Source organism: Xiphophorus couchianus, chromosome 5, assembly GCF_001444195.1.
Source record: "Xiphophorus couchianus chromosome 5, X_couchianus-1.0, whole genome shotgun sequence".
Taxonomy (NCBI): Eukaryota; Metazoa; Chordata; class Actinopteri; order Cyprinodontiformes; family Poeciliidae; genus Xiphophorus; species Xiphophorus couchianus.
In genome coordinates, this window is record NC_040232.1 from 8,442,690 (window position 1) to 8,466,894 (window position 24,205).

Here is a 24,205-nt window from a genome sequence, read left to right on the forward strand (position 1 = left end):
ATTAAAAAGAAAAAGCTTCTATCTGTTTCAACAAAATAGGATTCTTTATAAAACCAAGAAAATCATGGACAACCCTGACCATCATTTTCATGAGACTATCTTGGGAAAACGATGTCTTCAGTCAGAGACTTATTCAAATTTGCTGCAATCCAGACTGCCTCAAGAGACCTTACCTGCCAATAGCTGTCATTATCTACAATAACTCTTAAAGAATTAGTTAATGAGTTAAAACATTTAATTTCCACACTGAGGCCCCAACTGACTTAAATTTTGCTGGTGGCCTAACACTCAAAAATATGTTGAAAAGTATTTTCATTTAGTTTTTTGTTTCACAGTAGTTTAGCAAAATCTTCAACATTCTGGGGATAAAACACTTCCTGGGGTATATTCTATGTAGAATTTTAAAATGCACTGTTTGAAGAGTAAAAGCCATTCAATTGTATCATGTATAACCAAATAAACTCCTTAATGACTAGTATTGGGCATTAACTATTACATTTACTTCACTTTTTTGAAAAAAAAAAGTATTTTTATTAAGCTCTACTTTTTACTTTTATGTAATTTTGTTATGAACTACTTTTACTTGAGTAAAATTTCTGGATTTTCTACCCACTGATTGAAAAACAAACAAAAATTCACCAGACAAAGAGGCACAGCTGCAGTTTCATAAGTTTTATACAGAAAGAAATTGATTTGGAAGAATTTTAATTTTGCTTTATTTTCTTATTTTTTGTCATTTTGGTCCTTAAAATACCAACATTTCCACTTAACTTTAAATTTTGGTCCGCTGAGTATGTAATTTTTAAATATTAAATGATTGATAATTTTGATCAGTTACTTAATACGTTTTACTTTTACTAGAGTAAAAATAGGTTGAAGTGAAGCTATTTTTATTTAAGTACAACTGTTGGGTACTCTACCCACCTCTGTAAACGAATTTGGTTTAAAAAAGTGAAAAAGATTATTTATTTGCGTTGACGTTTAATTACTTCCTGATATGTCGTCACTTCCTTCGCAGCCAAGCTTCTCCGTTGCTAGGCTCACTTTGCGCTGCCTCAAAGCCGAATCTGCTTGATTCTTCTAGTCTCCATCCTCGATAACTTAATTTAACATAAACAAATTTAACTTTCAAAGTAACTTTAACACATTTGACAACCGTTATGGCGAATCCTCACCGTACGAATGTTCTGGTGACTTCGTGTCTGAAAACGCCGGTTGACCCGCACACCAAGGCTCCTTTAGCTTCATACGAACGGGAGAGAGTTCTTCCCTACTCGGCCACGAGCCACCTGGACAACCGGGACTACGAGAAGGAAGTATGTGCGGTGGGAAAACGTTAATATAATTGTTATTTATTGTATATCGTCATTAAAAAGTGGCTATTACTGATCTAAAATTGTAAAAGTCCTTGAAGTTTTAATCTGTAAATTGACTGCAGGTTTTAAAATCACCTTAAATTGACTAATGTGTCAACTACATGCTTTTATTATGAGGGTAAAATTATTTTTCAATATATAATATCAGAAGGGGCTCACTAATGTACTACCTGAATGTTTTTTTTTATATTTAAAGATGTGATTTTAAATGCCAGACTAATAACAACTTAGACTTAACCTGGTCTGACCTCATGTGGGTCATGGAAAACACTTGATCTCCATAATTTGTTTTCCTGACTATTTTCGGATTTCCGTCATGGATAGATTACTAGAGGTCACATTCAGTTGATAATCCCAACCTCTTGTTTGTCCTCTGGTTAAATCTGCCTTTTTCCATGCAGGTTGCTGATGTCTGATTATAGGTTGTAGTAATGAAACCAAACACCTGATTAAGGCTGGACATCAGCTGAACGTATTTAGACTAAACTGCCTTTTTCCGTTTCACCATCTGGTCCTTGTCACTGTCGCAGTGGGATAATAGGCTTAGCCCTGCAGGAGCCTTAGCGTCACTCAGTGGATGCATTGTTCAAATGTTGCAAATGTAGTCCCACAATTTAAAAAATGAGGCTCCATTAATTTGGACTAAGAGGCAATCATTTTCATGCTGCAAGTAATGACCTTTGATGTGAGTTTGCATTGTTTTTTTTGTGATATTTTATGATTTCAGTTGGAGTATGAGGACTTAGGATCGGATTTCTTTTATGAGGACTATCTGGGAAAGGAGGACCCTCGCATGGGGGGTGGCCATCATAGAGCAGCAGCAGACTACCTCGACCTGAGTAAAATCTTCTTTTCTAATGAGGAATACTACAGCAAGCTGGAGGAGCTCAAAAAGGCCCATCTGCGCACCATGGAGGAGCTGGAAAGCATGTATCAACAAAAGCTGCAGCTCAGGTCAATGGATCCCTTAGACATGGCAACGCTGGAGCCAGGGCACAGGTGCGTGGCTTCAAACTGTTTCATGACAGTTACATTGTCTATTCTCTCACACTTTTAAACAACTTAAAATAGACAAAATAGCAAAAATTGTAATGAGAAATTATTTGTTTATTTGCTGTTTTTGGTAGACTACTGCTTGTATAACAGAACAGTTTAAACAAGACACAATGAGTGCTTTTTCACTTTAAGTCTAACAGTTCAAATGACACAAAGTGCAAACTGACCTTGGAAAAGTATTTGTTCCTCTTGAATTTTTCAACAATGTGTTATATTACAACCACAAACTTCAGCATATTTTACGCAGATTTGATCTGATGGATCAATTCCAAGAAGTCCATAATTTTGATGTGAAAATAAAAGTACAAATACCTATTCTGATGATTAATTGAGTGATCAAGTGAAAAACAAATTTGGTACATTCTGCAAAATTTTTCATTTCACCACTGAAGCTTAGTTGATACAATATTGAAAATACACAAAATGCAAATAAATAATTCAGTTTATTTTTTGTAATAAAAAAACATTTATTGCCCAAAATGCAATAACTTAATGCAGCTACAGCTAAAAACAATACTTTTAACATCAACATGTGAAAAGCTCAGCCCTTTCTGTTTCACTTAGCATCAATAAAATATATGTCTGATATGTTTACTATTTTTAGTTGAGCTGATTAATAACTGACAGCAAAGGGAGCTTAATAGGAGATTTTCTTAATTTTTTTCACAATTTCAACTGGGTGAAGCTAAAACTACGTATTCTGCTTGAACATATTTACAATTTTTTTTATCATAAACACAAAATGTATATATTGTTTTCACAGTTTTGACTTAATTACTGCTCTGAATGTGTTGTACTTTCAGCAATTGGCCTTTTTTAGTCTGTATACAATATGCAGTTGACCATTAATCAATTAATAAATTAGTTCATGAAAATTACAATTATCAATTCATCATCATTAATCGGATTAATCGTTTTAGCCCTAATCAGATTTAAATTTATAAAATGCTTTTGAAAACATGCGTGTTTTTTTCATTTTCATTATATACTATTGTTATTATTTTACCATGTAGAATCTTAATGAATTGTATTAACAATATAACAGTGTCACAGCCTTACATTTATGCTCACTAGCACTTTCTTATTTCCAGTTACGTTATTGGTTATGGCCTTTGGAATTAAAAAGCTACTGGTTATCTGCAGTGGTTTAAAAAAAGTTAGTACATCCCTACAACGCATGTAAAAAAAAGCCAAAAGGTTATGAATTGTTTATAAGGCAGCTGTACAATTTGTTTGTGAATATTATACTGTACGTAATTTTCACCTGTTCTGTAAGTTGTAAACACAACATTACCACAGTTGGATATTAACTAGTTACTCAATTACATTTACTCAAGTAACTTTTTTGAAACAAATGTACTTTTAGGAGTATTTTTACTTGTACTTTGGTAATTATCACTACTCTTACTTGAATAACATTTTTGGATACTCCTACCCACTGTGAGTAGCTTCACCGAATGAAAACAAACATGTTTAAAATTCATCACACCTGCAGTTTTTGTTAGTTTCATAAGTTTTTTTCTGAAAGAAACTGATTTGAAAAAACCCCACTTTTGCCTGATTTTATATTTTGTTACTTATATGTATTATTGTAATTTTGATCCTTCAAATACCAAAATTTCCACTTAACTTTATGTTTTGGTCCATCTCATTATGTAATTTTTAAATATTAAATGACTGATAATTTGATCAGTAACTCAGTACTTGAGTCGACTTTTTACCAAATACTTTTTTACTCAAGTAAAAATATGTTGAAGTACAGTAGTGCTTGTAGTAGTACAATTTTGGGGGACTCTGCTCCCCTCTACCAAATAGAATATCAGAATAATATTCAATTGCCGTATTAAAATGTCCCTTTTCTTTTTCCATCAGGATGCTCTGGTCAAATTTAAACCCTGTAGGTTCACATCATCCTTTGAGAAAGTCGCACTCCGCTGTTGAGCTCCGGTGGATCTCTGGGCAGTCAGACTCATCCGACGAAAATGAAGCTTGGAGTAACACGGTGGAAAAAGGCCTTCTGTTCTCTCCTAAAGAGTACATCAAGAACATGTGGAAGGACTTCAAGGTTCCCTTCAACAAACACCGCATCTCCTCCTCCTCACTGCACAGCATGCCTGGAGACCAGAGGAGACTGCGGAAGAGAAGGGACAAAAGACAGCAGGAAGAGGGCAAACCCAACGTGACCGTCCCAAAACCCTTCCACATGACGCTGCGTGAAGCTGAGAGGCTGAAGCGTGGCGTAAAGTCCCGCTCCGAGGTGGAAATGGAGAACGTGGATCTGAAGAGGCAGCTGGAGGAGCTGACAGAATGCCAGAAGCAGTTCCGTGCCAGTCCCGTACCGGCACACGTCCACCTTCCGGTTTACGAAGAGATGCAGGAGCGCAACAAGGAGCAACGGAGAAGCATGCGAGATCGAGAGACGCGGCACCTTCGTGCCATTCAAAAGCCTTTCAGCTTCCTGGAGAGGGAGAGGCTAAAGAAGGAGCAGAAGCAGCTGCAGGAGCAGCAGCAGCAGCAACAAGCCGACCGCGAGAAGATGAAGCCTTTCAAAGCCAAGCCTGTGCCAAAATCCGTGTATGCAGCCGCGTCAGGGGATCTGGTGAAGGAGGATGAATTGTATCGCTCCATCAAGATGCATATGAGGGCCCAGGAGTTGCTGCGGAGTTCCTCTGTGCCTCCCAGCATGCTCACACGGCGCCTGAATGATCGGAAGAAGCCCAAAGATGAACTGGGCGATGGCTTTACCCACAAGCCTCAGATAAACAGAGAGGTGCCTGACTTCGACGCCAGCTACAGACGCTTCCAGAAGCAGCTGGAGAAGCGGAAGGACGTAAAGACAACGACGGCGTGCGAACCCTTCGAGCTAAAGACGTCCCAGATCTCCTCGCACCGGGAGCGCATCCTGGCCGACATCGAGAAGGACCAGAGCAGCCCACGGTTGCTGCGCTGGCCTCACATCAGCCCCGGGCCAGCGCGGACCCCCAACTCAAGCCTCTGTTCGTCCCTGTCGGGAAGTCTGGAGCTGCTTCCTGCCAAAGTTACAGATGCTACTAAAAAGCGTCACGAAGCTGTGAGGTACCAAATTAGGACCCCAAAGGATTCCACTATAATAGTAGAAATAGTGACAGGCTCTGAACTCCGATGACCCATTTAGCGGCCCTGAACAGACCCCACACCCCTGCCCCAACACCTGCTGTCTCGTCCTAAAACAGCTTCCAGCCCAGAATAGCTTCCCCTGCCCTTCCTTTTGCCAAAGTCATCTCCTCCGAACCTTCCTCCATCTGTGACTGCAATTATTTTCGTAGAAAAGCTCTGGAGCAGAGGAAAAAGGCAGAGGAAGAAGAGGAGCGTTGGAGGGAAAAGCAGAGGGAGAGAGAAAAGAAGCTGCAGAGGATGGTTTTAAAACGAGCCCAAGCGAATGACCCTCATCTTGCTCTTTCACAGACCAACAAGAGCAAACTGAAAGAGTTCAGGTGTGCAGAGTGGTTATATCTGTTTGATTAAATATTACTTATCAATCAGGCAATCAACCAAGTTGATCTGTATAGCACATTACAGCAACCAGACAGTTCAAAGTGCTTTACATTGTGAAAATATTAACACATCATACAGTCACCAATTGTGAAAACCAGTAACAGACATTACATTTTGTCAAGTGCCATTGTTAAAAAGATTAATACACATCAGATTGTTGATTAATGTTTCATTGATTATATTTCAAAATCAACTATAATCAGCTGGGTTTTTAGTCTAGATTTAAAGCAACTCAGTGTTTTGGTTGTTTTGCGGTTTTCTGGAAGTTTGTTCCAGATTTGTGGTGCATAGAAGCTGAATGCTGCTTCTCCATGTTTGGTTTTGGGAATGCAGAGCAGAACCAGAACCAGGAGACCTGAGGGTCTGGAAGGTTGATACAACAGCAGATCTTTAATGTATTGTGGTGCTAAACCATTCAATGATTTATAAATTAACAGCAGTATTTTAAAATCTATTCTTTGAGCTACAGGGAGCCAGTGAAGGAACTTTAAAACTGGTGTTATGTGCTCTATCTTTCTGATTTTAGTGAGAATGCGAGCAGCAGCGTTCTGGATCAGCTGCAGCTGGAGAATTTATTTTTTTTAGTCAGACCTGTGAGAACACTGTTGCAGTAATCAATGCAAATAGAGATAAAATCATGGATGAGTTTCTCTAGATCTTGCTGAGACATTAGTTTTTTAATCCTTGAAATTTTTTTTCAGGTGATCAAAGGCCGACTTTGTAACTGTCTTAATGTGGCTCTGAAGATTCAGGTCAGGGTTTATCACTACACCCAGATTTGGGTTGATTACTAGTTTGTAGCTGTACTCCTATGCTTACGTAATAATGTAAATTTGCCCTCTGAAAGGTTAATAAGCTTTATTTTGCACAGAACCACACTGGATCTGTAAGACATGTTAAATATAAAAATAAAACACAACAACCAAAAACGATAAATAAAAGGGAAATAAAAGCCACACACAACCAAAACCATAAATGAAATGGCTTATGACGTCTCTGTAAACAAAATTGCCTTTCAAAAAATATTAATCATCAGAATAAAAATTATTCAGCTCACTTTAATTAGTCGTGCGACTAATTGATCCATTGCTTATTGCAACAGACTTATGCTGAATTTTTATTCCCGACAGGAAACAAGACGTTCAGCGTAAGAGAGAATATCGGCAGGAGATCAGAGAGATGCGAGAAAGAGTGCAAGGAAGGCTGCTGCTGCTGGAGCAGGTCACACAGGTGAATGTCAGCACAAAACAAAAACACGCCCATCATTTGTATCAGTATGCATTTACAAAATACAGGCTAGTTTCAATTTCAATAATGCCAATATTTGCAAAGGTTATTATAATAAATAATTAGGGCTGGGCGATTAAAAATAAAATCAGATTTTTTTCCTACCAAATCGGATTTCCAATTTTAATACTTTTTTTTCTCGCTTTCTTTTCTAAAAAAGAAATGATAAATGACAGAAAATGTTTTGACAAAGTGACAAAGTTAGGTGTTTCAATCATCCGTTCAGTGAGTTGTGCAACAGAATATTACACCTAGACTACAAGAATTTCTGTTTAATTACCAGAATATTGTTATAATGTGGGCAGAGCAAATTTTACCAGAAGAGCGTATTAAAATTACTAGAAAAAAGTTGTTTTAATGAGAAAAAAATTGGGTTATTATTTTTTGTGGAGTTTTCATAAAATTACTACTCAAAATATTACAACTTTATTCTGGTAATATTAAGACGCTATTCTTGTATTATTTTGACTTTATTGTTATATAACTTTATTATCATATTTGTACAACTATATTCTTGTAACATTGTGACTATTTTTGTTCAGAATCTTTCTTTCTTTGTTTCATTGTTTTTCTCTTTCTTTCTCTCTGAACAATTAAAATTTCAACAAAGCAAAAACAGGAAATGGAAAACATAAATAAATAAATTCCCACAGAAAATAACTAAATGTTCTGCTCAAAATGGAGCAGGAATAAGTAGTTGCTTATAAATACTTAAACATGTCATTGGTGAACATATTTTTAGTGCTTGATGTTCTTGTGTGCTGTTTAAATAGTGATTCCACAGATACTGTTGTATAAAAACAACACAAGCATTAAAAAATAACTTTCTCCACAAAAAAACTTTAGTTAACAAGTCATTAATCTCTCCTTTTTTAATCTGTTCATGCTTACAGAAGAATGCTAAGCAGACAGCAGAGAAGCATTACATCGAAACCCTGCATGGATGCGATGTGAACGAGGACTTTATAAGCAGCAAGGCGGGCAAATCAGCACCTGAGCACAAAATCTCAACAACCAGTGACAATAACCAGAGGTAAGCATTTAATCATTCCCGATTAGAGACTAAGAAGGGTAAAAATAAAAAATATTGTTAGCAATTTCTGTCTGCTGATTGTTTCTTGTGTTTTACTAGTGATCAGGGGGAAGCCGACTTTAAAACCGTTCACTACAGAAAGGTCTACCTGGATGATGAAGACATTAATTGTGCTTCTGATAATGACGAAGAACGAGAGGAGCAGAAGAGTGATCAGGCCTCGCTGAACCGCCGCGAGAGTGAAGACGCCAGCGGTCACCATGGTGACGATCCACAGTACTCTGACGAAAGTTACAATTACTCAGACGATCATGAGAATTTCTCAGATGACAGCGAGCATGATGTTGATGATAAACAAGAATTAGTAGACTGATGACTTTAAGACGCAACAAACATGAGGTGTAGACAAATGCTGTTATTTATGAGCTCTGTAATAGATACAGAGTTGTAATTGTAATTTTAGGTTGTAAAAATAAACATGAATTCTCCTGCCATTGTGATTATTTCTGAAATCTCTCTTTTGTTTCACATTTCATTCATCTCAAAAGTTGGTTGCCTAATTGTCATTTATATGCTGGATACATTTCACAGCCGTACATCATATGTTTTGCACACACCTTGAGAATTATACCTTGCAAAAACAATCCACCCATCCATCTGTAGATTCTTATGCTTGCAGGTTTTTTGGGTCATAGTTATTGAGCAAGAGGTGACCATGTCACCAGTTTGAGACAGAGACACATAGGACAAGCAAATATTAACACACACACACTTCTAATGAACTGTTATGCAAAGTGGAAATATGTCACTTTATTAGTTCCTGAGGTTAGTAAACTTTGCTATGGAACAGCAGATTACAGAATTATGAACATTTTGCCAGTCAGATTAGTCAATCATACTTTTTGTCACATCTTTCTTATTTTCTCTGTTGCTTATTTGCATGGGGACAAATGTTGGGTATAAACAAAAACGGTGTAACATTTATAACCATAGCTAATTTGCAGTGAATGTCCCCAGTTGTAGATTTAACAACATAAAACAATTTTGAAAAATAAAGCAACATAGCAAGATAAAGTCTCATACGTAACATAAGATTAATATTTAGTATCTGTTAAAAAAAACAACTAAATTTAACTGAAGTTGGTGGTTTCCTAATAGTTTTTTTAGGTTTTGATTTCCTGGTAACACTATGATAATCACCCATTGCTATTTATGACATTTCAAATATTCCAAAATGTATTCATGCTCTTCAACAAAGAATGACTAATTTCCAACTTTACAACCATTTCGAGCGATATAAAACGTCCTATAAGGATTACAGTAAATACATATTTGGTTCTAATCATATACTAATTTTAGTAAGTATCCTTACACGTATTGATTTTAGATCAAATTCACATTTATTATATAATACAGTTTAGAAAAGAAAAATTAATATAAATGTATCACATGTTGAGCAGTGCACTAGCAAATCATCACTTCTTGGTAAGCTCTTGCTCATTTCGCACCATATAAAGAATTTACGAGCGACAGATGAGCAACTCCGCCCCGTGTGACGCACAGTGTGACGTTAATAGCAAAGGAGCCAATCGCGTGGTTAGTGGGCGGGAGCATGATCCAAATTTTACGCGGCGCGCGGTGGGCCGAAAGACCGAGAATGAATAGCCCGGTCTCAACCGGTTCTAACCGGTCTGCAGTTGGAAGCATGAGCTTAGAGGAAGAGCACTTTTCCACGACCTAAAACATCTCTGCTGTCGTACAATGTGCAAATTGGAAAAGAAATAAAATTAGACTATTTCACTTCGTGATTATGACTCGGAATATCGCTCCAACTGTGACTCCGTGAAATTGTTGCTGTTAGCTTAGCTCAACGATTTATTAGCCAGCAGACCTAAATCATCAATGACTTTTCCATTAGCAGGGGTACTAGCTGTTACAGCCGGATGTAGTTGCCGATAGCTGAAAAGCGGCTTCTTTTTCATATTGACTGAGGAAAAGAAAGACTGCGATACTGGTAGTTTTAAAGTAAGTCGAGGGATACCGCGGAAAGCCATTTTTAACTAAGCGTTGATCTACGAAAGCTAGCGTTAGCCTTTAGCTAGCAAGTGCTAGCTGCAGTGTAGCATCAGTGGTTGCAATGAGATAACGCTACATACTTTTCAAAGTATTAAGACGCTTAGCATTCCGGGCTCTAGCTACATTCAGTAACATCACGCAAGTTTTACGACAAGTGGACTGCACATACCAGGTAAGTAAATCCCGAGCAAAGCCTAGCTAAATAGTTAAGCTCGCGTGGGCTAATATTAGCATCCGCGAGTTTCATAATAAAACTTTTTGATTTATTTCTTGTTATGCCGCGATAAATAGAAAAGTCAAAGAAATGCGGCTAGAGTTTAAGCGACCATTTTTCCTGGTTAAACTATTTTTATTCTATAAAACACGTCTATGCTTTGGGTTTTCGCAGATACTTTTCTGTTCCTGTGCTGCCAGACGGGGGCGCCGTTTCCCATTAGGCCATTTAATCATTTGACTGTCAAATGTCGCTACTTTAGTCACTCAACCCACAAAGTGCTACAACATTTACCTTTTCGTCTCTTTTACGCTTCATTGTGTTTGCTTTTGGATTGCAACATGTCTTTTTAAGACTTGAGAAAGAAGATTGAGTTGATCTCTTCCTCCTTCAAGTTTTATATACACATATATATTTTATTCTAAATTCCACTTGTAAATATAGATGCATGTATTTTGTCTTTTGGCACTGTGAAGGTGAAACTGAGGTTTTGCCAGTGTTTGTCTAATATAGATTTTCCTAATCTCCACAGGAAGCTCTATGCCAGCTGAAATGACCATGTTGGCCGATCATCCAGCCAGACAGCTGCTGGACTTCAATCAGAAACTGGACATCAACCTGTTGGACAGTGTTGTCAACTCTATGTACCATGACATCGGTAACCAGGTGAGGGTCATTTTCTTCTGTCAGCGTTGACTTTGTGTGGGAGGAATAACACGGTTCTTATGCAGACTTGAACAATAAATTTTTTTCACAGAATTTGACGTGGTAATAAAACAACCAGAGCTGATTACTGCATTTCCAATCTAATATTAACCATTTTTTTGTTTTGTGTAGCAAAGAGTGGCTCAAGAAGTGCTAACAAACCTGAAGGACCATCCTGATGCGTGGACGAGGGTTGACACCATTCTGGAATTCTCTCAAAATATGAAGACTAAAGTATGAACTTAAAATATTTTGATTTTTGTAAAGGGGACATTTACAATAATATGTTAAATTGTTTTCTGCCCAGTGTTAAAATGGAAGGTTATTCTCCAGTACTCTTTCCCATGCTAATTTCAGTGTTTTTACTGGTTTATATTCGCATTTTTATGTTTGTGGGTTTTGTGGAATGTGCCCTTCAAGAGCTCGATTTCCTCAGTTCTCTGTATTTTATAGCAATGGCTCATGATTATCTAGTAATTGTAAAAGGGGATACCAAACAAAAGGTGGAAATTGTGTGCAGATTTTACTTTCTGAACATTTTAGGTAATGAAAATCTGCTTTGTGTTACTTCCTTTGTTCGCTATTTACTGGATCTCATGGTTTTAGACCTGGTATAAAGTCATATCTCTCCGTTTTCCTCAGTACTATGCACTGCAGATTCTGGAGGCGGTCATCAAAACACGCTGGAAGATTCTCCCAAGAAATCAGTGTGAAGGTAAATTTTACTTCTGATGTTGAATAAATGCAGTTTAGGCACTATAATGGATTTGAGCACCTCTGATGTTTGTTTAGATCTAGAACACAAGTTATGTCTGCGTTTGTTTGGTGAGCATCTGCTAATAAAATGTGACTTTTCCAGGAATCAAAAAGTATGTTGTTGGGTTGATTATCAAGACTTCTTCTGATCCTGCAAACATGGAGGTAACGTTGTCATAGTAAAATCTTGAACTTTTACACACAAAACATATCAGTCTTTCTCTCATTATTATTTCTGCAATTTTGACATTTGTTTTGCAGAAAGAAGGGGTGTATATTTCAAAACTCAACATGATTCTCGTACAGGTAATGATTTCAAATCTATGGGCAGACACAATAACTAACAAGCGTAGAATGTTGATGGCAGTCGACTCTTTGTTTTGGTCTATTTAGATCTTGAAACAAGAATGGCCCAAACACTGGCCCACCTTCATCAGTGATATTGTTGGCGCCAGTCGGACCAGCGAGAGCCTCTGTCAGAACAACATGATCATCCTGAAGCTCCTCAGTGAAGAAGTGTTCGACTTCTCCAGTGGCCAGATGACACAAGTGAAGGCCAAACACCTCAAAGACAGGTTACTGATTTTAAAAAATCACTTAAAGTGGGGAGTCCTTTAAAGACTTTAACTATTGGTTCAGAAAAAGAAAACGGATGAGCAAATGTTTAATCCTAGGCTTGAAAACTGCATTTCAAGTTGTAGTTATTAAAAAAGCTGGGGTTTGTCTAATGATAATGACAAAATGTCAATCTGCATTTTTATTCAATAAGCCTTGTTGAATTTTGTAGGGTTATTTATTGTTTAGCCATTTATAGTCTTAAGGATAAAATTGTATTCTGTCAAAGTTTTGCTGATTATTAAACTATTGATTGTTTAGATAATATCAGTACTATTTATTGTAAGGTTACTTCTTTATCTTAAATTATTTATCCTACTGTCATTAAGAAGGCTTTTTCTCTCTCTCTTTTTAGCATGTGCAATGAGTTTTCTCAAATATTCCAGCTGTGCCAGTTTGTAATGGTAAGACTGTCAAAAGTCTGGAGACTTCTCAGTATTTTTATTTGTTTAGTTTCTTTCAAAATAATCACTGATTGTTCCTCTTGTTTTTTCTGTGAAGGAAAACTCCCAAAATGCACCTCTGGTCCACGCCACTCTGGAGACTCTCCTGCGTTTTCTAAATTGGATTCCTTTAGGATACATATTTGAGACCAAACTCATCAGCACTCTGGTCTACAAGGTAAACCAGCCAACATGAATGAGGAAATTCAACTTTCCCCTGGGTCAGGTGATGTGTCTCAGTGTGACCTTTTCCTTCTTTACTCCTTCAGTTCCTGAATGTTCCCATGTTTCGCAACGTGACGCTGAAATGTCTGACAGAGATTGCTGGAGTGAGCGTCAATCAGTACGAGGAGCAGTTTGTCAACCTGTTCACCCTCACCATGAGCCAGCTCAAACAGGTTAGCGCCAGTTTGACCATGTTGCTGTTCATTGACTGGTTGTTTTACAACCAAAGTGAAAACTTGTGACTTTGCTTGCCTAGATGCTGCCACTGAATACTAACATCAAAGTGGCGTACGCCAATGGGAAAGACGATGAGCAGAATTTCATCCAGAACCTGAGTCTGTTTCTCTGCACGTTCCTGAAAGAACACGGGCAGCTGATCGAGAAACGACCCAACCTGCGTGAGACACTCATGGAGGTAGAAAAGCTGAACCCTTTCTGTTCTTGAAAAGAAACTAGATTTTTTTCATTTCCCTTCCATGGTTTTATTTTGATGAAAACATAAGCTCAATGGTATAATTCACATTAGTTCTGCTATATTGTGGTTAAGAGAAATCTCCCTCTGCTAAATGGGGACTAACCTTCAATCTACAGGTTTTATTTCTTTATTTTTTAAGTTTTGTTGCTCGTGGGCTCCAGATTTTACTTGAACCAAAGCAACACATTTTTCCAGTGCATAAAACTAAAACTAAGGCTGCACAATATATTACAAATATATAATCTTTATAATATCAGTATGCACAATATTCATATCGCAAAGGACTGTTTGGAGTGCAGTAGTTGTTGGGAAATATATGTTAAGAGTTTCTTATGTTGTAATGTTTATGCTAAAAGCTCACACCAGATATAAGTGACATGACAAAAATGCTAAAATTCAATTAGAGTAAGAAGAAAACTCGTATATTTTACCTGATATTGTAATATTTACACATTGTGCAGCCCTACTTAGAAAAAATTAATTCCAGCAAACCCTGTAAAGGCTTTTTCTAGTTTTTTGTCTTTGCTGTTTGACTATCCAAAGAGATTAAAGATTCAGTGAAGTATTCTCTCTTAATTTCTTCCTCAAACTCTTTCTGTTCCAGGCCCTGCACTACATGCTGTTGGTATCGGAGGTGGAGGAGACGGAGATCTTTAAGATCTGCCTTGAGTACTGGAACCACTTGGCAGCAGAACTGTACAGAGAAAGCCCATTCTCCACCTCAAGTACTCCTCTGCTGTCTGATGTTCCTCCTCGAAGACATCTTTACCTGCCTGTGCTGTCCCAGGTGAACTTCACCTTATTACTCTGATGGCAACCATATTTGAGAAGCATTAAATCCTATTTTATTTGATCATGTTTCTGTTTACCACTACTTACAGTAGATGTTTTGTTGTACATAACATGTGCATGTATTAAACAGCTCATTGAGCCACTTGAATGAGTCGAAGGCAGTCACAGATTGCTGACATCAGTCCGTTTCCTCCTGCAGGTGCGTTTGCTGATGGTGAGCCGCATGGCCAAACCAGAGGAGGTGCTGGTGGTGGAGAATGATCAGGGCGAGGTGGTCAGAGAGTTCATGAAAGACACAGACGCCATCAATTTGTACAAGAACATGAGAGAAACTCTTGGTGAGTAGTTAGACATTTGACGGTCAAAACTAATGTTGTTGCTCTTCATCTTAGCAGTATTAATGTAGCTATCGAAATGTTTTTCTAGTATACAAGGAGAAAGCGCCTTTTTGATTTTTTTGTTTTGTTTATTGCTGCCATATTTTTTCACTGTCACTTAGGGCTACTAAGTTTTATTATACTCACAACAAAATGTGTACAAAATTATTTTTTAGTCTTAAACTAAGGTCTTGACATGTCTCAAATTCATTAAAAAGTAGTTTTTAATATTTTTCTTTATTTTTTTTATTTTATCCCAGAGTCTTTCTGTCAGGGAAAAGTTTGAGTCACTTGCAGACATCTTCACTGCGTTCTGTGAGGCTACCAGTAACTTGCTGCTAATATACCTTTGCTAGCTAGCTAGCTCCTCTTTCGTGGACACCAAGCTGGGTTCAGAGTTTTTGCTAGGCTTGACATTTATGCAAGCATAGCATAAATATCAATATGCAGCAAGCTCCCCCAACAATCCCCAATATTTATATTCTTTTCAGTCGTAAATTTCATTCACAGTGACATTAAAGGTCTTAAAGTCTTGCATTTCAATTGCTGAAACCTGCAGATACCTTCAATCAAGTCTGCATCCTGTCACATAGTGTTGTTGTTTTATTTATTTCTTCCTGTGTCTGAATCTCCGCAGTATATCTGACACATCTGGACTACGCAGACACCGAGCGAATCATGACAGAGAAGCTCCACAACCAGGTGAACGGCACCGAGTGGTCTTGGAGGAACCTGAACATGCTCTGCTGGGCCATCGGCTCTATAAGCGGTGCGATGCATGAGGAGGACGAAAAGAGGTTCCTGGTTACTGTCATTAAGGTGGGATGCAGTGAAGAAACTCTTGTTTAGTAATAACTACATAATGTTGTTACCAGTTGTTGACAGCATTTGTAACTCTATCTGTGCAGGACCTGCTTGGCTTATGTGAGCAGAAAAGGGGTAAAGATAATAAGGCTATAATAGCGTCTAACATCATGTACATCGTGGGTCAGTATCCCCGTTTCCTGCGAGCTCACTGGAAGTTCCTCAAGACCGTTGTCAACAAACTGTTTGAGTTCATGCACGGTGAGTCAAAATGGCGTTTTATACTAAGTTGCATATTTGTTAGATTTTCAAAGTGTCCACGACCAGGTGATCATGCTGGCTCATAATATGTCTCATAATTACTTTAAAAAAATTTGTAGATCTTTATTTTTCACCACCAAATAATGGAGGTTGTCATTTTTTTTCCTTTCACCTGCGCAATGCATGGTGGGCCTATGATGAGGTTATAGTGGACTGGGGCTTATAAACAAACAAACAAATAAAAGAAGTCAAAGTTGTGGAGGCAGAGGCCTGCAAAATGTCAAAGTTTTTATGTGCCGTGATAAACAAGATGTAAGAAATAAACAGACATGATCTGCTTGTGATATACTTTTTACTATATTAGCATGAGCTAACAATCAAAAAAATGGAGAGATTATAAATGGATATTTTTAAGTGACGATGTAACATCGTTAAGCCTTTGTAACGCTCCGTTCTAATATGTTTGAGAAAATATTTAGATCCTGATTCTAACTTTACACAGGTCCAGTTAGAAACTGGAGCTTTCTGTCGGATTAGCGTTTCCAAGCAGCAGCCACACAAACAGCAGCTTTTTTGGTTGAATCTCTTTTCTTCCTCTGTTTGGTCTTCATCTTTATTCCCCCCTCATCATTTCTGCGTTGCCTTGTATTTGCGTTCACTCCAGTTTAAATTTAAAGTGCGTAATGTTACGTATCGCACAAGTTTGTAACAGTTTTTTTATATTTATAAAAACTAAACAGCCTACAGTGTTTTTACATATTAAATTAATGTTTTTCAAATAGTCTTACTGTTGCAACTAATTGTGGATCCCTTTAAAGTATGAAGAGAACATTGTTGCATCTGTGTGATCTAACATTTGAATTAATTTTTCTTTCTTTCTGTTTTTAACGCTCTTTCACTGCAGAGACTCATGATGGCGTCCAGGATATGGCTTGTGACACGTTCATCAAGATCGCTCAGAAGTGCCGCCGCCATTTTGTTCAGGTTCAGGTGGGCGAGGTGATGCCCTTCATTGACGAGATTCTCAACAACATCAACACAATCATCTGCGACCTGCAGCCTCAGCAGGTCAGTCTAAAAGCATTTTACACCAACAATGTGAATAAAGACATACAGGAACATTGAGTTAAACCTTCCTTTGCGTTGTCTGCAGGTTCACACGTTTTATGAGGCCGTGGGTTACATGATCGGCGCTCAGACAGACCAGGCGGTTCAGGAGCTTCTGATAGAGAAGTATATGCTGCTCCCTAACCAGGTTTGGGACAGCATAATCCAGCAAGCCACCAAGGTGAGAACAACAGCAGGAAATCATTTTTATTAAGGGTTCTATGTCGCAGTGTGTGCTGCATCTAAAATCTGGATTCTGCTGCAGAATGTGGACATTCTGAAGGATGCAGAGACGGTGCGCCAGCTCGGCAGCATCTTGAAGACCAACGTTCGGGCCTGTAAAGCTGTCGGACATCCCTTTGTTGTCCAGCTGGGTCGAATCTATCTGGACATGCTCAACGTCTACAAATGTCTCAGTGAAAACATTTCCTCGGCCGTCCAGACCAATGGTCAGCTGACTTTCACTAACCTTTGTTCTCATGTTTTTGGTATTTATATTTGGTATTGGTGATTCATTCAAACTGTTTGTTTTTCTCACATCTGTGTAGGCGAGATGGTGACAAAGCAGCCTTTGATAAGGAGCATGAGGACAGTAAAGAGGGAGACGCTCAAGCTGATATCAGGCTGGGTCAGTCGCTCCAGTGACCCTCAGATGGTGAGGCTGCCCTTTGTTTCCTCGAAGCGACCTTTTGTTAGTTTTTTCCCCCTTTCTTATAACACAGTTTATATAGAAAGGCATTGTTCTAAATGTTTAACTCAACATTTTCTGTCTAAGAACACAGAGCCTATCGCAATAGCAAAACTGTATTTTAGCAAAAAGTGTGTAAAAACCCTACCAAATGTAAATTTTATGTATTTAGAAAACTAAGTTTTTAAGCAGGATGAACCTGCTTAAAACGGATGTATTTAAACTTGGCCTCTAAATAAGTGAGACATTTTTGAGAAGCCCTTTCCAAAACAATCCTCCAAATTAGTTTCACACAAATACTTCTGGTTTTACAGCCATTTAAACGCACCTGATGAGATTTGTTGAAGTTTTGTTAAAAGTGCAGACATAAGTCTGATGTTTTCTCTTGTCCTTTTAGGTTATTCATAGTGTTGAACTATTTATTTAGATAAGTATTTAGACGAGGCTTTAAAAAAAACTTAAAATGTACCATATTTATCACTAATAAATCAGGCACGGTAGCATTTATAATGGTGCTGACACAGGAAAAACATATTTTGGTGTCTTATCTTTACACAGGTACCAAAAGTTTGCATTTAGAGCTGTTAGCTATGGAGCTGTTTTATTTTAGCATATTTTCATGTAGAAGTTACTTCTTAAACCCCATGTGGGGCTTAAAGTCAAAGCAGATATATTTAGCTTCAGTGAAAATGTAAACTTCTGCCTATTTAGGATGTAAATAGTTTCTTAAAAAGCTAAAACATATTTGGATTCTTGGGAAGAAATGTTTTCTCCCATTGGAAATAGCCATAACTTGCAAGTCTCCTGTATTCTGGTTTTGGTTATAATGGGGAACACCCCTGAATTTCACCCTGCAATGCATTCTGGGAGTTTTATATCTGTCTCGCAGGTTCATTAAAACAGTGTTTAAATGAGGTTTTACAGTTACGGCTTTTTTTGGTTTTTCTCCCTGATGACATTTCACCTGCACTTCTCTTTAAGTCGCAATGCAAATCAGTAACAGATTACATAACTTTATTTAATCTGAAAGATTGGAATAATGCAATATGGCACAGTAAAATAGACAGGTGTTTCAAAATATATACAAATAAGATGTACTTAAATGAATGAGAAGTTGAACTGAAAACACTAAAGATGTTTGTCGGTCTGTGGTTAAGGTGGGAGAGAACTTTGTGCCCCCCCTGCTGGAGGCCGTGCTCATCGATTACCAGAGGAACGTCCCGGCTGCAAGAGAACCTGAAGTCCTCAGCACCATGGCAACTATAGTCAACAAGTTGGGAGTTCACATCACAAGCGAGATCCCGAAGATCTTCGATGCAGTCTTTGAGTGCACTTTAAACATGATCAACAAGGTCTGCAGAGGATTTATGCTCTGAGCTCAGTTCTGTTGGAAACTGTGCTGACCTCAGCTCTGTTCTGGTTTTCTCATTTGCTGTCAGAACTTTGAAGAATTCCCGGAGCACCGAACTCATTTCTTCTACCTGCTCCAAGCTGCCACCTCCCAGTGTTTCCCAGCCTTCCTGGCCATTGCTCCAGCCCAGTTCAAACTGATTCTGGACTCCATCATCTGGGCTTTCAAGCACACCATGAGGAACGTGGCTGACACAGGTAGGCCTGTCACAATTAATTATCCTGGATGATAAATTCTCCCAAATATTACAATGAATGATAAAATTGTTGTTTTGAGACCATTTTCAAGTAATATAATGGTAAAGGCACGATATTGCAATAACACATTCTCAAAGGTCAAAGATTTTAATTTGACCTCAATAATTTTGCCTCAATTAAAAATAAAAATTCTCCAGCTGGATCAACAAGCCGAATAGGTCGGATCCATTTGTATCATATTTGAGTTGCAGTGAGAGGTCACAGAAAATTAGTCCCAAGAAACACACACAAAAAAAGCCTTCTCTACTTTGGGTTTCCCTGAAAAAAACACATAAATGTAGACAACTTAATGATACCTCAGCTTGGATTATTGCTTTTTTGTTTATTATTCTGTCATATTCTTCATCTGTAAATGATTAAAAGATGGATCTGCATTTGTCATTTTTAGTGATGGATTTTTGTTCTCAGATGAATGGTAACACTGTCTGCTGTTAAAGCTTTGCTTGTTTGATCGCCTCCAGGCCTGCAGATCCTCCTCACGCTCCTGCAGAATGTTTCTGCAGAAGAGGCAGCAGCACAGAGCTTCTACCAGACCTACTTCTGTGATATCTTGCAGCACATCTTTTCTGTGGTCACTGATACGTCACACACCGCAGGTAAATGAGGCTGACCTTGATATATGTTCCTACACTTTCTGATGGGTTTTCAATGTAAAGTTTTCCTCATATTAAGATTTGATTACTTGCATAAACCTATTACATAGTCCATTCAGGATAAGATGACATGTTTTTATTTGTGTTTCTATAACTGATGAGCTGCTTCTTTCTGTCTGTAGGTCTGACCATGCATGCCACCATCTTGGCCTACATGTTTAACTTGGTGGAAGAAGGGAAAGTCAGTGTTGCTCTGAGCACCACCAACCCCACCAACAACCAGCTGCATGTTCAGGAATACATCGCCAACCTGCTTAAGATGGCCTTCCCTCATTTACAAGAGTAAGAAACCAAATAATCACAACTCTGCTGCACATGCTGGTGTCTGACCATTAGGATGTGAAATAAACACGGTTAGACTGGGAAAAGGAAATAAAATTATATTGTCATTCAGAAGGTACCAGCTCCTCTGGAATCAATTTGGCGACATGATAATGTATATTTTTTTTCTTTTGCGTTCCCTCACAATAAATTAGCAAATACACCTTGGTTTGTTTTGTATACAGTCACAATGATGACAAATGTGAATTTAAAATTGCACATACAGGTCTAGAAAAAATGTAAGAGACCAATTAAAATCAGTTTCTCTTGATTTTCCATTTTTATAGGTTTATGTTTGAGTAAAATGAACATTGTTTTATTCTATGAACTACTGACAGCATGTCTCTGAAATTCCAAGCAAAAGTTTATTATTTCTTTGCAGAAAATGAGAAATGGTCAAAATAACAAAAAGATGCAGTGCTTTCTGACCTCAAATAACACAAAGAAAACAAGTTCATTTAGAAACAATAAATATGAAAGTTTTAACTCAAGAAGAGTTCAGAAATCAATGTTTGGTGAAAAAACCAGGAGGTTTTCAATGGGGTTCAGTGCAATGAGCTCTTAATTATTTCCAGTGCTGTTATATTTTAAAGAGCCTCAGTGAAAACATGTTTAAGCATTCTTATCTTTTTGATTCAGTAAAATGGTTGAACATCAATCTATTAACTGCATAATTCAAACTGTCAACTGCAACATCATACCCTTGAAAATAACTCAGAAATAGTCCAAATAGTTTGGATGCATTTCTTTCTTCCTTTCTTTTTTTCTTACAGAAAGTTTCTGTCATGTTTATGTCTTAGAGAGAGAGAAGCTTCATGTTTGGCCTGATTGTTTTGCTTCTGTCTTTATGCACTTAAATTTGTGTTTGTATGAAAAAGAATTAAAAAAAACCTCAGATATCTCACAAACGAGTAAAAGCCTTACCTAAACTTCATATTGTAGCAGAAAGACTTTCAGTATTCAAGATGTCACATGAACCGATTCGTAATTGCATACTTTTGCGTGGGAAAATAAAGATTTCCCATGTTCCCTAATGGGCTATATAAGCTTCAGTACATCTAATGATTTGTCATTTTTGACACCTGACTCTAATTACTCTGCTTTTCAACTTGTCATTATTATAAATCTCTTTTATATTTCTCACATTTTCTGTTAAATTCTATATTTTTTTCTTTCAAGTTAAAATCTAAATTTGGCTTTTGATAAAAGTATTGGAAATGAAATGGTTCACTTCTGCTAATTCTTGGTGAACTGCATCGCTAAGTGCATTCATTACTGTGATAGGATAGTTTTTAGTAGCTATACTTGGATAAAATGTCAGATAAACTGTAAAGAACATGTTGCAACAAGATAAACGCATTGTTTTGTTCCTCTTGGAAATGTTTTTCACTTGAACGTGATGAAATGTTGTGTGTGCAGTGCCCAGGTGAAGGTGTTTGTGACCGGTCTGTTCAGCCTGAATCAGGACATCCCAGCCTTCAAGGAGCACCTAAGGGACTTCCTTGTGCAGATCAAGGTCAGTGAAAGCTGCGTCTACCAAAAGTATTTATACCCTTGGAACATTTTTTTGTATTTTCTCTTGTTAAAGCTAAAAGCTTTAATATTGTATTGGGGTTTAATGTGATTACTTAACCACAATTTCCTCTTGAGCTGTTGTAGTAATTTTCTCCTTTCACTTCACCCAGATATCTTTTTAATTTTAAGCAGTGGTGAAATATTAAACTGCTGCTGTGAAAGTTACTCAGTAGTTGCTAGGTTACCACAAGTTACTCAGCAGGTTTCTAGGTAACCAAAGAGCAAGCAAGTTAGTTGATTCCACCAACTTTGCTTAAAATCTACAAAGTAGAATAAGTAAAGTAAAAAAAAAAAAAAAAAGCTAAATAAATTCAAACATAAATGGGTAAAATAAAACGGTGTGTACCTTTTAGTCTACACAAATATGATTTTCTTAAAGTGTCAAAAATACTTTTAAGAGTATGGTTGTGAGAGGTGGAGCAGCTAAAGCTTTTCCTCTGCCTACATCTCCCAGAATGCTGAGTGGTTCTGGATCATTCAGTGAAATTATTGAAAATTGAGACACATGTTTTTTTATTCCATCTGTCACAATATACTGTATGTTTGACTTATTCAGCTTTTAAGTTCAATTTTGCATATAGGTTTTATTAGAAGCTTTACAGTTTTAAAGCCAAATTTGTACTATTTTGTTTGTTTTTTTGACGCATCAAAACATAAATTATAGCTCTGGAATACTAAAAGCTGCATTAATAAATGAAGTGGATGTTTCCTTTTCTTTTTAGTTGAATATGGGAAGATGAAAACAACTTCAAATTGCATCAACATTGTAACATCTAACTCAAAACCAGTTTCAGACCAATTCTTTTTGGGTTTAGATCGTCTACTGAAACAAGTAGTCTGATGGTGTACTCTCTTTAGAAACAAAACACTATTAATATAGTTATCTATTGGCAAGTTATAACTAAAATCCAGTTGGAAAGAAAATTGTGAAAGTATAAAAACAAAATAAAATAATTTACTGGATTCCAGTAGCCTGCTCTTCTGATCTAGCAGCTGTACTTGAGCGGTTCTGATCTTCATCTCTGGTGGTCTAACAGGAGTTTGCTGGTGAGGACACGACGGACCTGTTCCTGGAGGAGCGGGAATCGGCTCTTCGCCAAGCCCAGGAGGAGAAACACAAGCTGCAGATGTCTGTGCCTGGCATTCTGAACCCCCACGAGCTGCCAGAGGAAATGTGCGACTAAATCACCTGCAGCGTAAAAAGAACAAGCTCAGAGGCGCGAGGATGCTTCTTCATGAATGATTTTCTTTTCAAGTATTTGAAATTGTTTGGAAAGAGAATTTGGGGCGATAGGAAGAACCCTGGCACTCGGTTGTTTGTCGACCAAATCAATGTTTATATGTAAATGAGAATCGCAGTCAGTTTTGGTATATTTTTTTCCTTTACCATCTTATTTTATACAAAGGTTTTTGTGTGTAACATGCCATCTTTTGTTTATTAAAGCTTTGATTGGCAACACGGTTCTTTTACATCTGCTTGAAGTTTCAAAAATTGAAGGTTAGTTTTAATCCCTCAACTCAATAGATTCGACTCCTGCTCTTTGTTAATATGTAAAATATAATGTTAAGACATTTGCCATGTTAATGTGAAAGATTGCTCTGTTTCAAAAGTGCTTTGTGCACTGAATAGAATGAATGGGATGCTCGGTCCTTGTTTTTTGTCAGTGTGATTATTTTGGTTTTTGTTTCTCGCTCTTTTGTCCTTAAACGGGTTGGAGCTCTGCTTCTGCTATTGGGTGTAACTGAAAGTTATGTGCAGATCATCCTGTTTGTAAACCTTTCCAAGTACAATATAAAGTTGGCTATTTTTACAAAACAACTGTATGCCTGTTCTTCAAATTATAATGTATTTTTGAACCATCCAGTGCCTTGAGATTACAATAAAAAGCAGCTTGATAAAGTTTTAACGATGCAGAATTTTACAAAAGACGAATTAAGTTTTCTTTTTGTATATTTGGGTCAATGAGAACCAAACTAACCTGACTTTAAATCCACAGAGACTCAAGAGGAAGATGAGTTGAATGCTTCACCAAACCACTGCATTCATAGGTTTATGCAAAAGGAGCCCCAACCAAGTAGTGCTATACTTTTCAGTATAACAGTCCTTTTTTATTATTAGTTATGTAACATTCTAATTTTCTCGTCTATGTTTTAGGTTAACTAA

General features: G+C 37.4%; 2 protein-coding genes across 2 annotated transcripts; both read left to right on the plus strand.

Annotated features, from left to right (window-relative positions):
• Nucleotides 1–1,016: 1,016 nt before the first annotated feature.
• fam161a (FAM161 centrosomal protein A) lies at nucleotides 1,017–8,733 on the plus strand. Its single transcript, XM_028016382.1, has 7 exons — nucleotides 1,017–1,316; nucleotides 2,104–2,375; nucleotides 4,305–5,507; nucleotides 5,738–5,905; nucleotides 7,097–7,196; nucleotides 8,147–8,286; nucleotides 8,386–8,733. Exons 1-7 carry the CDS (start codon nucleotides 1,161–1,163, stop codon nucleotides 8,657–8,659), a joined length of 2,313 nt encoding a protein of 770 aa, XP_027872183.1. The 5' UTR covers nucleotides 1,017–1,160; the 3' UTR covers nucleotides 8,660–8,733.
• Nucleotides 8,734–9,928: 1,195 nt separating this feature from the next.
• On the plus strand, nucleotides 9,929–23,948 carry xpo1a (exportin 1 (CRM1 homolog, yeast) a). The gene is made up of 25 exons (XM_028018642.1): nucleotides 9,929–10,534; nucleotides 11,109–11,242; nucleotides 11,414–11,515; nucleotides 11,924–11,996; nucleotides 12,141–12,202; nucleotides 12,299–12,343; nucleotides 12,431–12,612; nucleotides 13,008–13,056; nucleotides 13,154–13,273; nucleotides 13,365–13,493; nucleotides 13,577–13,735; nucleotides 14,400–14,582; nucleotides 14,787–14,925; nucleotides 15,602–15,783; nucleotides 15,873–16,029; nucleotides 16,934–17,097; nucleotides 17,183–17,317; nucleotides 17,402–17,585; nucleotides 17,685–17,791; nucleotides 18,982–19,176; nucleotides 19,264–19,432; nucleotides 19,954–20,088; nucleotides 20,268–20,427; nucleotides 21,886–21,982; nucleotides 23,079–23,948. Exons 2-25 carry the CDS (start codon nucleotides 11,117–11,119, stop codon nucleotides 23,223–23,225), a joined length of 3,201 nt encoding a protein of 1,066 aa, XP_027874443.1. The 5' UTR covers nucleotides 9,929–10,534; nucleotides 11,109–11,116; the 3' UTR covers nucleotides 23,226–23,948.
• The last annotated feature ends 257 nt before the right edge of the window (nucleotides 23,949–24,205 follow it).